General features: G+C 42.2%; 1 protein-coding gene and 1 long non-coding RNA gene across 2 annotated transcripts in view; both read left to right on the top strand.

Annotated features, from left to right (window-relative positions):
* The first annotated feature begins 559 nt into the window (after positions 1-559).
* LOC138689715 (uncharacterized) lies at positions 560-3733 on the top strand. Its single transcript, XR_011328617.1, has 2 exons — positions 560-2201; positions 2767-3733. It is a non-coding gene; the product is annotated as an uncharacterized lncRNA (long non-coding RNA).
* A 2211-nt stretch (positions 3734-5944) lies between these two features.
* Positions 5945-12997, top strand: part of NOL10 (nucleolar protein 10) — a 54630-nt gene continuing 47577 nt past the window's right edge. Inside the window, exons 1-5 of the mRNA XM_069805804.1 lie at positions 5945-6092; positions 6585-6630; positions 7404-7502; positions 8341-8418; positions 10255-10292. Of these exons, the coding sequence (XP_069661905.1) occupies positions 6027-6092; positions 6585-6630; positions 7404-7502; positions 8341-8418; positions 10255-10292 (327 nt within the window). The 5' untranslated portion in view covers positions 5945-6026. The remainder of the gene's footprint in view (positions 6093-6584; positions 6631-7403; positions 7503-8340; positions 8419-10254; positions 10293-12997) is intronic.

Genomic DNA, 12997 nt, shown 5'->3' on the forward strand with positions numbered 1-12997 from the left:
TAAAAAGCCCTCTGCTGAACACGCAGGCTGCAAAAGATGCCACTGGCACGATGGAATATTGCTTTCCCCTGTGTTTTTCTTCCCAGGTTGGATAGGAAGGAGCCGGAGGAAGGCAAGTCGCGGTGCAGAGAGACGGTGATCAGCAGAGCAACATAGACACAACAGTCGCGATAATCCACGCGGGACAACCACACCGGCGTTAGCCGGACAGAGCGGGGCAGGACAGCGAGAAGCAGAAACCGCCCAGCAACCTCCCGAGGCTCTCCCCGGAGCCTCCCCCGCCCGGCACGCCTTTGCTCTCAGCTGCGTGGGTCGGGGAGGATTTGGCGCTTGCCCTTCACGCACCCCGCGGTGCCTGGCAGCTGCCCGGGGCCGGCAGAGCGCCCCCCCCGCCCCGAGCACCGCCGCGGGGGGCGGTGGTGCGGGCGCTGCCCCGCTCCTCGGTACGCGCCGGGCTGCGCGGCCCCAGCCCTGCCAGCGGATGGAGCCGGGGGGGGGATGCTGCCGGGGGGGAGGATGCTGCCGGTGGCGGGGGAGATGATGCCGGTGGCGGGGGGGATGCTGCCGGTGGCTGGGGGGGCCCGCCCGTAGCCTGTCCGCGCCCGTACCTGCGCCAGCTGCCTCCCCCTCCCCGCGCCGCCCCGCTGGTGCCCGCCCGGCGGCGGCGGCGGCGGCGGCTCCCGGCGTGGCGGGCGCGGACACGCTCGGTGAGGAGGCGGGCGGGAGGGCAGCCGCTGAAGCCGCGCCGGAGAGACGGCGGTGGGCGCCGGGGCGGGGGGGGGGGATTCTGCGCTTGGCGAGACAAGCCCGTAAAAGCCCGGTAAGAGCTCTGAGCGGTGCAGCTTTTCATCGTTCTGCTCTCTTTGAAACTCGCGCGGATAATGCAGAGGCCATTCGTTTTCATTAAACGCTGACTACTTTCAGCGAGTCTGAAGGGTTGGGAATAATTAAACTTTTAGGAAAATCTTGCTTCTGGGACTTCCCTGCGTGCTTTATTTAACAAATCCTCACACGGTGCAGCAGTCGGCAAGGTAGCGATGCTGTCTCCCCTGGTGATGCTTCTTCCTTGGCAGAATGATACCTGTGGCTTTTAGTCCTTACTGAGCCTCACGTTTGCCTTAAGCTTGGTTAAGATATTGGGAGTGTTTCGTAGGTCAAAATGTTCTCCGGAGCCTTCTAAACCAGACATGCTCTGAAGGAAACAAGCGCCTAAACAACTTCGAGTACCTGCCTTTGAGGGGCATCTCTGCAAGCAGGAATTCAACCCCCTCATAGAGTATATGGTGCATCCAGTTCTCATTTTCCAGTTGAGTGGTCTAATCACTCTGCTGCCATACAGCACTTAGGCAATCTCTCCTATTACTGGTGTTTTATTTTCCTCCAAAGTGCATTTTTTGCTCATGTTTCTGTGTATCTAGTGTAAATAAAGCCCCACAAGAAACTAAACAGCAGGATGCTCTTGGTTTTCCACATGATCTGTCCTAAACTGCAAGGGTTTGAGATGCTGGGGCCAGACAGGTCTGCTCATGCACAGAAGCAGAGCTCTTGATGCTTCAAAGAACCTCAAATGAAGACCCCTAATGGGTTTAAGTATCTCCAGCACTAGGTAGAAGCAGCTGATGGAAGACATCCTGAATCATAGCCTTGGACTTGGACTGTTCCATCTAAATCATGCTTTAGGTAGCTAACATGCAGCTCAAGGTCTTAGACTCTAAATTTATAGGCTCTTTAGATTAGCCAAGGATTCACCTTCCTTTGCTTCACTTGAACATTTTTAGGGATATATAAAAAAGCAATACATGTGTGGAGGAAGAGAGTCTCTACTGAAAGCTCTCCAGAAAAAGGCACTGAGAAGATTTGTAGCTGAAATAACCACTCTATGGGGTTTTTTTTTGCTTACTTTTTTTTGATTTATTCTTTTTCCTTTCTAGGCTAATTAAACATTCAGTGCTCATAACTGCAATTATTCTAGTTCTTTTCAATCATGGTGTCCTCTAGGGCATGACAAAGGACTTTCCAGAAGTTATGCAAAAAACCTAACATACTGATGTGTGTGATGGCATTCAAAGAGATAGTGATTATTAGCTAATCTTCCATTTTTTTGTTTCTTTAGACTATGTGTTTTAATAATGAAAACACAATCAGCTGATATTTGAGTATGTACATCACGTATTTCTACCCACAGGCCAGTGGTCTGAAAGGTATAGTAAACCTCACCTAGATAAGGCAGTTTTTTCCCATCTCAAACCAAGTACAGTGTTCACTGGATCCTTGCTGCAGTCTCAAGCCATGGAAATGTTTTGCATGATTGATTTTAGAAATGGTATGTTCTCATAGGCTTCTTAAATTTAGAATTGTGTCAGTTGACACTAGTGTTAACAGACAAGAAATGTTACTTGCTGCAGTGGCGCTAGCTGTTGGGGATGCTTCTGTACACATGGACATTATATTGAATAAGGTAAAATCCAAGCTGAAGGGTTGTCAGATTATTTCTAGATTCTACAATATATGTTATTTCCTTCCTAACTGTTTTTATTGAAGCAATGTAATTTTTCTTATTTTTTCATATAGAATCATTTGCTTTGTTTACTATTATTAAAGTGGAAAGTATTTTGCTACTTAATTTATTGTTTTAATAGAAAAATATCAAGGAAACATGATGTTAATGCCTAAGCGATGTCCTATTGAATGTTTTCTATTATCACATTTTTCTGGTTTTACTGTGACTTTTTAACCTTTTTTCCCCCCACTATACGTTTTTTTTAGGCTGGATGAAGCAGCAGTGAAGGTGGAGGAAGGAAGGAGCATGCAGCACCACATGCCATGGGATATGGAGAGTCTGCTGCACACTCTGGTGGTAACACAGCTATGACAGCTCGTCTCCCCTGCCATTTCCCTGGCTGGTCCTGCGTGTAGTGCCATGTGATCTCAAAGCTCTCCCTCATGATCATGATGAGTCTTTCTGCTCCCTTTGATCCATCAATGCAATGAACCTTTCCATGATTTTGCCTCTCTCTATGAGTACTTCTTCAGATGTCACACTAAGGAGCAAAACTCTGCCTCCAAACAGTCATTAAGAGTACTGAAATATCCTACCTGAAGTATCTCCCAAGGCAAATTTCTCTAACAGATAAGCAAAATTAATTACCTAGACAATTATGACATTGATAATAATGGGAAAGCTTATGTTTTAAGCTTGCAAAACAGGAACCACAAAGCTATAGTTCTCTATAAAACAATTTATACATCTATTACAGGGATTACCTGTTTAGACTTCTAGTAATGTGGTGGTGGGAGGTTCCCTCTGCTTAGAAAGGATCTTTTAAATCCTATTTCCTAGTCCTGTGTGTTTTATTATTACTGTAGCAATGTATTAAAAATTATTGTCTAAAATATTTCGATGAAGGAACTCTTAAATAACTTGATAATGGATAAAATATTATTTAAATTAAAACATTTTTCTGTGTTCTTTTAGAGATTAGTGTGCAAACTACTTCTTTATCATAATTCCTTAGCTGTGTATCTATTTCTTAATTATGTTAAAGAATATTGGTTATTCACTCTCTCTGTACTGTGAAGTGCAGCAGAACCTTCCTGATGAACTGCTTTTATACACTGAATGTGAAATGCTGTTTCAATGTGAATGTACCTGACAACTCATACCTAACATAATGAAATGTATGTCCGTACTGAAGGGGCACTGTCTCGTTGTCATTAAAATCAGTAAAGGTAACATTCGGTTTGCTTATCACCACATTGTTTCACTGCACCACCATGTCTGTCACCAGGTAACGCACACAGCAAATTCTGACACTAGAAAAAGAAAAAGCAAGCAAAATGATTTGCTCTTGGTTGAAAGCATCCTATATCACACCTATCTGCAGTCAGTACACCTACCTGCTCATCTATATTCATTTGAATGGAAAATCTAAGAGTATGTCATTACTACACACAACAAAGATTCATTATATACAAGAAGCAAAATGCTTTGTCAAAGCTTCTCCTGCATCATTCAGATCCTGATTTTTTTAACTGTTACAAGTGTAACAGGTAGATTTGGCTACTTTTAAGTTAACTGGATTGAAATGTTAATAGTCCACATTCTAGTTCATCTTTTCCCCTTTGATTTTCTAAGAAGTCTTAAATGTATGACTGGCCAGGCTCAGATTTATCAACTTTATCTGAAAACCAAATTTGACTGAAAAGAACAAAAAATCAATTTCAAGCAACTTGAAATAAAACACTGTTTCCTGCTGTGCAGGCAGAACCTCTGGGTTCTACTGCACTGTGCGTTCTTCATTTGCACTGTGGTCAGTTAACTGCTTCTAGACAATGGACAAGAGGGTCAGGAATCCTTGGGCAGTCTCACCTGAAGAAGTCACATAATTCTCCAGTCTGTAAGAATCTCCAGTGTTTTACACCTCTAGGAATTCTTTGTAGGTTCAGTCCTCCTGACCCTGCCTAATGCCTTTTGAGGTGCCGTGGAACATCCTGTTGGGCTTCAGCTGTGCTGCCAGAGATGACACTGGTCTTCTGTGCATCTTGCGTCACACCAACCAACCCCCTGTGGATGTCTGGGGTTCCTTAGGGCATCCCAAATAGCAAAAGACCTCTATGTGTGGGCAAGTGAATTCAACTTTAAATGTCTATTAATAGCTAGTGGTGGTCTAAGTAATTGGACAGTAGAATCTAGAAATGGTTGAGCTCACCCTGAAGAAGTCACCTAGTGGCTACCGCGCTATATTGCTCCTCAGGCTTCATTAACTGCACTTGCCAGGGATGAGGTCCAGCTGCCGGAGCTTCTAGTGCCACTTGAGATGTCTTTGCACACCCAGCCTGGCCTCCAGCTCATGCCGCAGAAGGGCATGGGTTTTCCATAGGTCTTGCGTCAGCCCCATCTAGGTGTCCTGGATACCGTGCGGCATCTCAAATGCCACTAGACAACCTACATTTAAGCAAGCGAAGCCTTAGGTCTCTGAAATGGGAGCTTAGACATCTAGCACCCACCCAGGCACCTATATTTAGGTGTGTCGATCTCCCATGAATCTCAGCTATAATGCCCTCTAATACAAACTAGAATAGAGTCCTTTCTAGTCACAATATTGCTATCATCATTGTTGAGATGCATCGTCCAGGGAATACCATATGTTAGACTTGTTTGAAACAGCTTCAGTTTGCATCTTGTACTGGAGTTATGTATTGTTGTGATTAAAAATTTAGTTGTGATTTTCATTGTTTCTTGAACATGTATATGGATTGGATATACATTTTTTCAGTCCTTGTTGTTGCTCTTGTAAGTTAGAATAGGAATGGTCAGAACTTTGTGTGTCCATTCTTTTTTAAATGGTGGTGCTACAATGCAATACAAACGGGTCTTTTTACATTTGCTGGCAAGGTGCTAATCAACCAAATCCCGGATTCGTTGTTTTCCACAGATAATGGAGACGGTTTGCCGTAGGGCAAGAAAATCAACCCCCTCCACCAGGCCTGCCAAAGCAACTCCTGCCTTTGTGATTTAACTGTAAGGCCGGCCAGAATGGCACCATGGCCTGCCTCACGGCCAGTGGTCTCTGGGTGTTACCAGACAGGGCTCACCTGCCAAGGAGGAAAGCCGCAGGCCTGTTGCCTGCCGCCTCCACGGACTTCGACGCCCGGCACCGTCTTGCCCAGTGGCTTTTTGAGCATGAGAAACAGCCGCCCGGGGAAACTGGTGGCAGCCGAGTTGTTTGGCTACACGCACTGGCGCCGGCAAAGCTCGCTTTCCCAAGGACCGGCTTCTTCCCGATGAGATGGAGGGAGGGAAGGAGGGAAGGAGGGAAGGAAGGGGCCAGAGCCGCCATCACCCGGGCTGCCCCTTGCCCCCTAGCCGGCTGCCCCCTGCCCCGCCGACGAGCGCGGGCGGCCGGCCCCGCTCCGGCCCACCGGCAGGCCTCCGCCGCCGTCGGCGGGTGGAAGCAGCCGCGGGCCGGAAGCGAGCCGACTTCCGCTTCCGCTTCGCCCGGGAAGAGGCGGGCAGGGCAGCAGCCATGCAGGTCTCCAGCCTCAACGAGGTGAAGATCTACAGCCTCAGCGCCGGCAGGAGCCTCCCGGAGGTGAGGGAGCGGCGGGGCGAGGGCCGGCGAGCCGAGCCGAGCCGAGCTGAGCCGGGCCGGGCTGAGCCGAGCCGAGCCGGCGGGTCCTGCAGCAGCAGCAGCAGCAGGAGCCGGCTTTGAGGGCGGGCTGTGCGGCCTAGGCCGGAGCTCTGGGCCGGGCCCGAGCGGCTGGCTGAGCTGCCCCTCCGCCACATGCGCTTGTGTGGAGGGTGGGGGTCGTTAACTACAACCAGCTCTAAGGAGTTTTTAAGCTCAAACTGCGGCTTGAACGCGTGCATCTCTAACTGTAGGTGTGTCGTTCTGCAGGCCCTTAAAAAACGCGACTTTGTAACTTTTCTTGGTGTGGAGTGGCTAAACTTCGCAGTGGAAACTTTAAAATAGTCGAGGAAAAAAAGTTAGCGGCATAAATGTCTTATTCTTCCAAACTTCAGGCAATTCTCTAGTTCCTTTATGAATAATGAGCTCAAGACTGATTTATGCATTTCCTTTCAGTGGCTCTCAGACAGGAAGAAAAGAGCTTTACAGAAGAAAGATGTGGGTGAGTTTTCCCGTTACGGGGCCCTCGCTGATTGTCGGCTACACGTATACAACATGTGGGTCCAGAGGGAGACACTTTATTAACTGATATGAGGAAGTTATGCATAGCTCGCATTTTAAAAACTACAAAGTCAGAGCTAGAAATAGTCAGAGGCTAGTTCAACAGCCTCTGTAGCTTTATGTGAACAGAATATTACCAATATTGTTTTCAATTTCAGACATTAAATATTGGGGTTGTAGATTGTACAGAAACGTGATGGATGGACTCCATCTATAGCTTATGATAAAGTCCAGCTATAAACTCCTCTATGGTATTATGCTAATCTTAGAGTGCAGGAACACCACTGTTTTAGCCTAAACTTGTTATACAAAATAAAAATGGCTATTTACATACTATAGGAAGTGTTGTATAAGAAACTCAACCAACAAAAAAATGCACAGAGTTAACAGGAGGGTGGAATACATTATACAACATGTTAGTTGTGTAAAATATATGAAAAATACTTGCTACTATGTTATATAATAATTTGTTACTTAGTTACCTCAGAACAGACATTTATTTTGCATGGAGGTAGCCTGCTTCTCAGGGTTAACAGACTATTAATCTGCTTGTAATGTGTTAATTATACTCAAAAGGTCTTTATACTTTAAAAGATCTTAAAAGATATTCCCTATATTCAATTAACTCAGCATGCTTCCGTAAGAAACCATTACAGTTTTTTGCACTGATACAATTGCGCTACCTTTACAAAAAAAATTTATTTTTCTGTATAGATATCCGTAGAAGAATTGAACTTATTCAAGACTTTGAAATGCCCACCGTTAGCACAAAGATTAAGGTGTCAAGAGATGGACAGTATGTTATGGCAGTTGGTGAGTTAACAAAGTGTCTCTCTGTAGCAGAGGCCAAAAGTGCTAGAAAATCTTGATTGCAGAATGACTTAGTATTTCAGGTAGAATTGATAAGAGTTCATTTTTAAATGCAGCATTGAACAGAGTGTTGGAAACTTAGTCTTAAGATGTGATTGAGTGGCTGTCTTGGTAGGGGTATTGTGAAACACTTGTTTTTGGAATACAGATGTTCTTAGAATCATAGAATGGTTTGGGTTGGAAGAGACATTTGAAGATCATCTAGTCCCAACACCCCTGCCACCGGGGGTTTATAATACAATTAAAAACTGAACTGTTTATAATACAGTTAAAAACTAAGTTCCTAATTAACTTTATTCTGTTATATATATATATATTCTGTTTTATATATATATATTCTGTATATAAATTTGCTTTAAATAACTTCTGAACATCATTGTTTGAGTATTGTTTTAAAGGATGGAGGATAATGCTACGTTTTGTAACTGTCAAAGCAGGATCCAAACATGAATACTTTAGTAGGCGTTAATAGTTTAAGGAGACTTGGTCTTTCAGACTTATTGGAAGGTATTATTAAATTCTGTATGATGTATCTGGTAATCAGAAGAACCTACATACAGGTAGGGTGCTTTCAGGTGCCAGAGACAAAAAACAGGCTGTAAGGTTATGTTACTAAGAGGCATGTTTTTCCAGTCACAGAGACTTTGGTAAGATCAGAATACTTACAGTTGAAATGCAGTAAAGCCTATATATGTAAGATATTATATTTTTAAAAAAAAAAAAGCTTTAATGGTATCTTTTTTGTTTAATTTTTTTATTAAAGATCAAATTATTCTTTCAGGAACTTACAAGCCAAGGGTCCGCTGTTTTGATACCTATCAGTTATCCCAGAAATTTGAAAGATGCTTAGATTCTGAAGGTTAGTATAAGCTATGGCTGTTAGTGCAAGACACCTTTCATATACAATTCAGGTTGGACTTGAGTAGAAATTTCCTTGCCTGTGCTGAGGGGACAGAATGTACTTTGGGGGAGCACAAGAATCTAGAGTAAAACGTCACCTAGTCTTTATCTCTGTATTTTTCCCTTTTCCTCCTCCTTCAAAGTTCATTCCTGTCTTGGAGTGGTGTGAGGAATGTAAGATTTACCTTGAGCCAGTAGGTGTGGGGCTCAGAGAGTAAATGTGGCTAAAGTCTGCACTCTGTTTGGGGAATGTGACGCGGGTACAATGGCTGGGTAGTGGCCTTATCTCCTTTACCCTTCTGTGAAGCAGTAAGGTAGGAGAATGCACTGTGGTTGCGCTATCATTACTGAAATGAGTTCTCGCTGGAGCCCAAGCTCAGTAGGTGAGTTACAGGGTAAAGAGAATTCCCTGAGAGTGGGATGGTTTGTTTGTTTGGTTTGGTTTTTTGTTTGTTTTCTTGGGAACAAGATACTTAGGGATAGATGGTAGCATGGCCAAGGCCCTAATCACACCTTGTTTGCTACTAATTTGGAGGGAGAACTGCTATGGTGAGGAAAGCAAGGAGCCATCTAGACAATGGGAAAGGGAGAATCTGCTGGCAGTTAGACTAGGGGAGGAGGTCAGAGCTGCTGTGGCTCTTGAGTTTTAGGGTGCATAGATTTGGTGAATGGTGTGGTGGGATTTTTTTTGTTTGGTTTGTTTTTTTGTTAGAAGTCTGATGGCTGAGAACTGGAATACAGGGCTGACCGAAGCAATGAGGGGATGAGCATAGAGTGGCAGAAGTCCTAAATCATTACAGAAGAATGAAACTGGTCTAGCTGTGATGTGTGTGAAAGTGATGTGAAAAATTAAAATTGAGAACTACTGCATTAGGTCAGGAAAAGGGGAGTAGAGTGTGGTGGTGTTTCTTTACACTGTGCCTCAGGACTACAAGGGAACTGTGTAGGGCGAAGGGACAGGGCTACAACATAGTAAGAAGGGAGGTGGTAGGGGCAGGGGTTCAGAGAGGTGGGGAGAGGAAGCTATGGCAAGAGTAAGACCTGCTTTAAAAGAGTAGGAGTCATTGTAATAGTAAATGCTTGCTGGTAATTAGAGCTTAAAGTAAAATTTTTTTCAACTGGCATCTTACTAGACTGCAGAAGGATGTTTAATTTGAAATGTAGCATAGAGTCACTTCAGGTAACTTTAAATGAGCTACCTCATTTAAATGGAACAATTTAGCTGAAGCAGCTACTCCCTAATGTTCCCAACCCAACTCATTTAAAACTAGGCAAAGTTCAATATGTTGCAGTGCTCAGCACAGATAGTAGCTTTCAAATTTGTGATTTTTCTTTTTTTTTTTTTTTTGAGCCTTAAAACTTTTTCTGTGGAAGTGCTGACCCCTTAGAAGGATCACATGTCTGAACTCATGTCATTTTTTATCATCCTTGATGGATTACCAAAGGTCCATGGACCACACACTCACTGAAAACCATTTGATTAGACCTTCCCCGAGCCAATAAATACATGGTTGAGCATTGTGCTGAGGAACATGTCAAGTACACAAGAATGATCAAAAGATTACAAGATGCTTCATATGTTTCTAAAGTTTTAGAAAACTACTTACTATTTTGCAGATAAAGTTATATAATTAAAGATTTTATCACAATGCCTGCATTATGCATTGACACCTGTGGGGAATACTTACATGACTAAAGGTTAGCATGAGTGTAAACGTTTTCAGGATTTATGCCAATGTTTGCAAATAAGTTTGCTTACTTAGTTGACTTAAAATTCTCTTGCTCTCTCCTCTAGTGGTTACATTTGAGATTTTATCAGATGATTACTCAAAGGTATGTTTAATGTTTTCAATGTATAAATGAAAAAATTGTTTAATATGTATATTAAAATGCATTTTCATATATAGTAAAGGCAGTCAATCAACACAACTTTTGGAACAGAAAAGGTTTTTTTTTAAAAAGCAAACAGGATAAACATTTTTTGTAGCTTCAAAATGTTGTTTGTTTTCTTTGCCTCTTTTTATTATAATTTGCCTTACCACTTTTAAAGTCTTTTGTCTGTAGTAGAGAAAAAGTTCAAATAGTTATCTATCCTACAAACAAAATAATGTGAAAAACAGAATTAGTTATTCTTTCTAGAATGACATTTAGTCATAATCCCTTGTCACAAGTGATACACAGATACACCATTTTTGACAGGTGGGATAGCTATAAGTAAGTTAATAGCCTGATTTTTCGGTGATGTTGTAGCCATGATGATTAAAGCATATGAATGATGCCAAAATTGTGGAGAGAAGTAACATTTTTTTTTTCCTTTTCTTTTTTTATGATGTGCCGTACCTGGAGGAAACAGTTGAGTTCTTGGGACCATCAACCCTTTTTCAGGCCCAGTACCGTTAGCACTTCTAATTCTATTTCACGCCTGGCTGTTTTCTTCAGCAATTGGTGTGATAAAAGGATGTTACCTCTTTCTGTAAACTTTGCTGATTCATGAAAGTGTTATGTTCCAAATTAAATATGAAATTTAAGCATACAGTTTTGCTAATTTCATTAGGACAAGCTTTTTTAATTATTTTTTTTAATTTTTTTTTGTTAAGTGGTTATTTTAATACTTTTTTTCTGAGAAGAGACCTTAGCATTTCTGGTACGTGTTGGTTTTAATAAATATTTCTATTTGATCAGGCATGTTATCATCTAGCCTTCTAGCTTTAGTCTTTTCAAAATTTATCCGCTCTGAGATTTCCAAGAATGTGCATGAATTCAAGCAGCAGAAGAGGGTGACTGATACAGTATAGTAGCCTCCCACTTGTCTGTCTGTGGGAGAATATTTCTGGTTGTACAGACCAAACAGTTATTTGGGAGGCTGAGGAACACACTGTGTTTTCAAATATGTTTCTGACTGCTTATGAACAGTAAGGTTTGTGTGTGTTTTCCAGCTGAAATTGGTACTATATTTCAGACTGAAGCCCTACTTTCACAACTTAATACAACATTGTTTTCAATTTTATTTTCCTAAAACTTAACAAATCATTAGAAAGAAAACTAATTGCAGGTAGCTGTCATAATGTTTTGAACATGTTAGAGGGAACAATATTTGAGAAATTACACTTGAAATGCTTAGAATCATAAAAATACTGATTGGAAGGGGGCCTTCAGATGTCATTTAATGCTTGAACAGGACTGTCAAAAACTGCAAGCATGGCAGTTTCACAAATTCACTGAATAAATTGCTGTAATGCTGCACTACCTCATTGTAAAGAATTTTTCCTTCCTGTCCAACCTGCCCAGGAAAATCTGAAATTTTCACTGTTGCTACTGCAAAGAGTTTGACTCTTCAGTTGCTGGCTGCTATTAGGTTGTCCTGCAGGGTGCTCTTTGCCTGACTAAACAAGCTAAGATTCTTCCAACCCTTCTTTGTACGTTTTGTGTTCTGCCCCGTGTCTGTCTTGGTAGCCCTCTTGATGCTCTCAACATCCCTCTTGATCTGGGTGGCCCAACACTAGACACACTGCCTCATGCTTTAGTAGCGCAGGGAAAATAGCTTCTCCCCAGTCTGCTCCCACTATCCTCAGAAGGTTGCCTTTTGAGGCTTATTTGCATTTTCACAGTGAGAGCATGCTGTTGGCTTTCATTCATATTGGTATCCATAAGGCCAGTTAGACTTCTGTGCTTTCCTAAGTTTTAGACTTAAAAGTTCTAGACTTGGACTAAGTTTCAGACTTAGGAGAGAGCAATACCTCTTTTTCCACAGCCCTTTGCAAAAAGACATGTATTTCTGCTCAGTATTTTTGCCACGCATCGGTGACTATACTTTTGCTACCCTGAGGTTGTAGTTTTCTGAGAGTGACCAAAATTAATTTAGTATGAAGGAAAGACAAACATGATTTACAGTGAGTTGTATCCACTGCTAATGAAAGAGAATACAAATATCTTCAAGTCCCATATTATAGAAATTTATCTTAAACCAGAAAATTATTAGAGGTAAGGCAGTCATTAGCAGAATATTTGATTGCTTTTGGCAACCTTCAAAAAGTTTCTAAAGTCTTTTCGGAGGTAGAGTGGGTGAGAAGAAAATTCGCTTTTCTCATTGAAACCAAACAGCATCTTTTCCTGGTAACAGGTTTTTGATGGCTTACTGGTAGTGAACTAAGAGAATGTGATACTGATATTTTTAAATTAACTATGGTTTAATTTTATGTTCTCACAGTTCATGTAGTTTATGCATGAAGATGCAGACATTTTTTGTTTTGCAATGATGATAGAGAAAAGATTTGATCTGGGCATTGCTTCAAACAGATTAATAAAGAGCTTTGCTTGTTGTAAACCTCCAGTTAAAAGCATAAAGGCGTTAGGTACACAAGGGATTGATTGGGATGTATATGAAAAAAATCATTTTATACCATCAACTGTGCAGCTGCATCTGTAATCTCATATGAAATCGTAGTTACGCTTCTGAAAGATGATACTCTACTTGGTCTTAGATGAAGATGGGTGAGTCCATGAATAAAAGTTGAAACACTAGGGTTTCTCATATCAGA

Source organism: Haliaeetus albicilla, chromosome 18, assembly GCF_947461875.1.
Source record: "Haliaeetus albicilla chromosome 18, bHalAlb1.1, whole genome shotgun sequence".
Lineage (NCBI taxonomy): Eukaryota > Metazoa > Chordata > Aves > Accipitriformes > Accipitridae > Haliaeetus > Haliaeetus albicilla.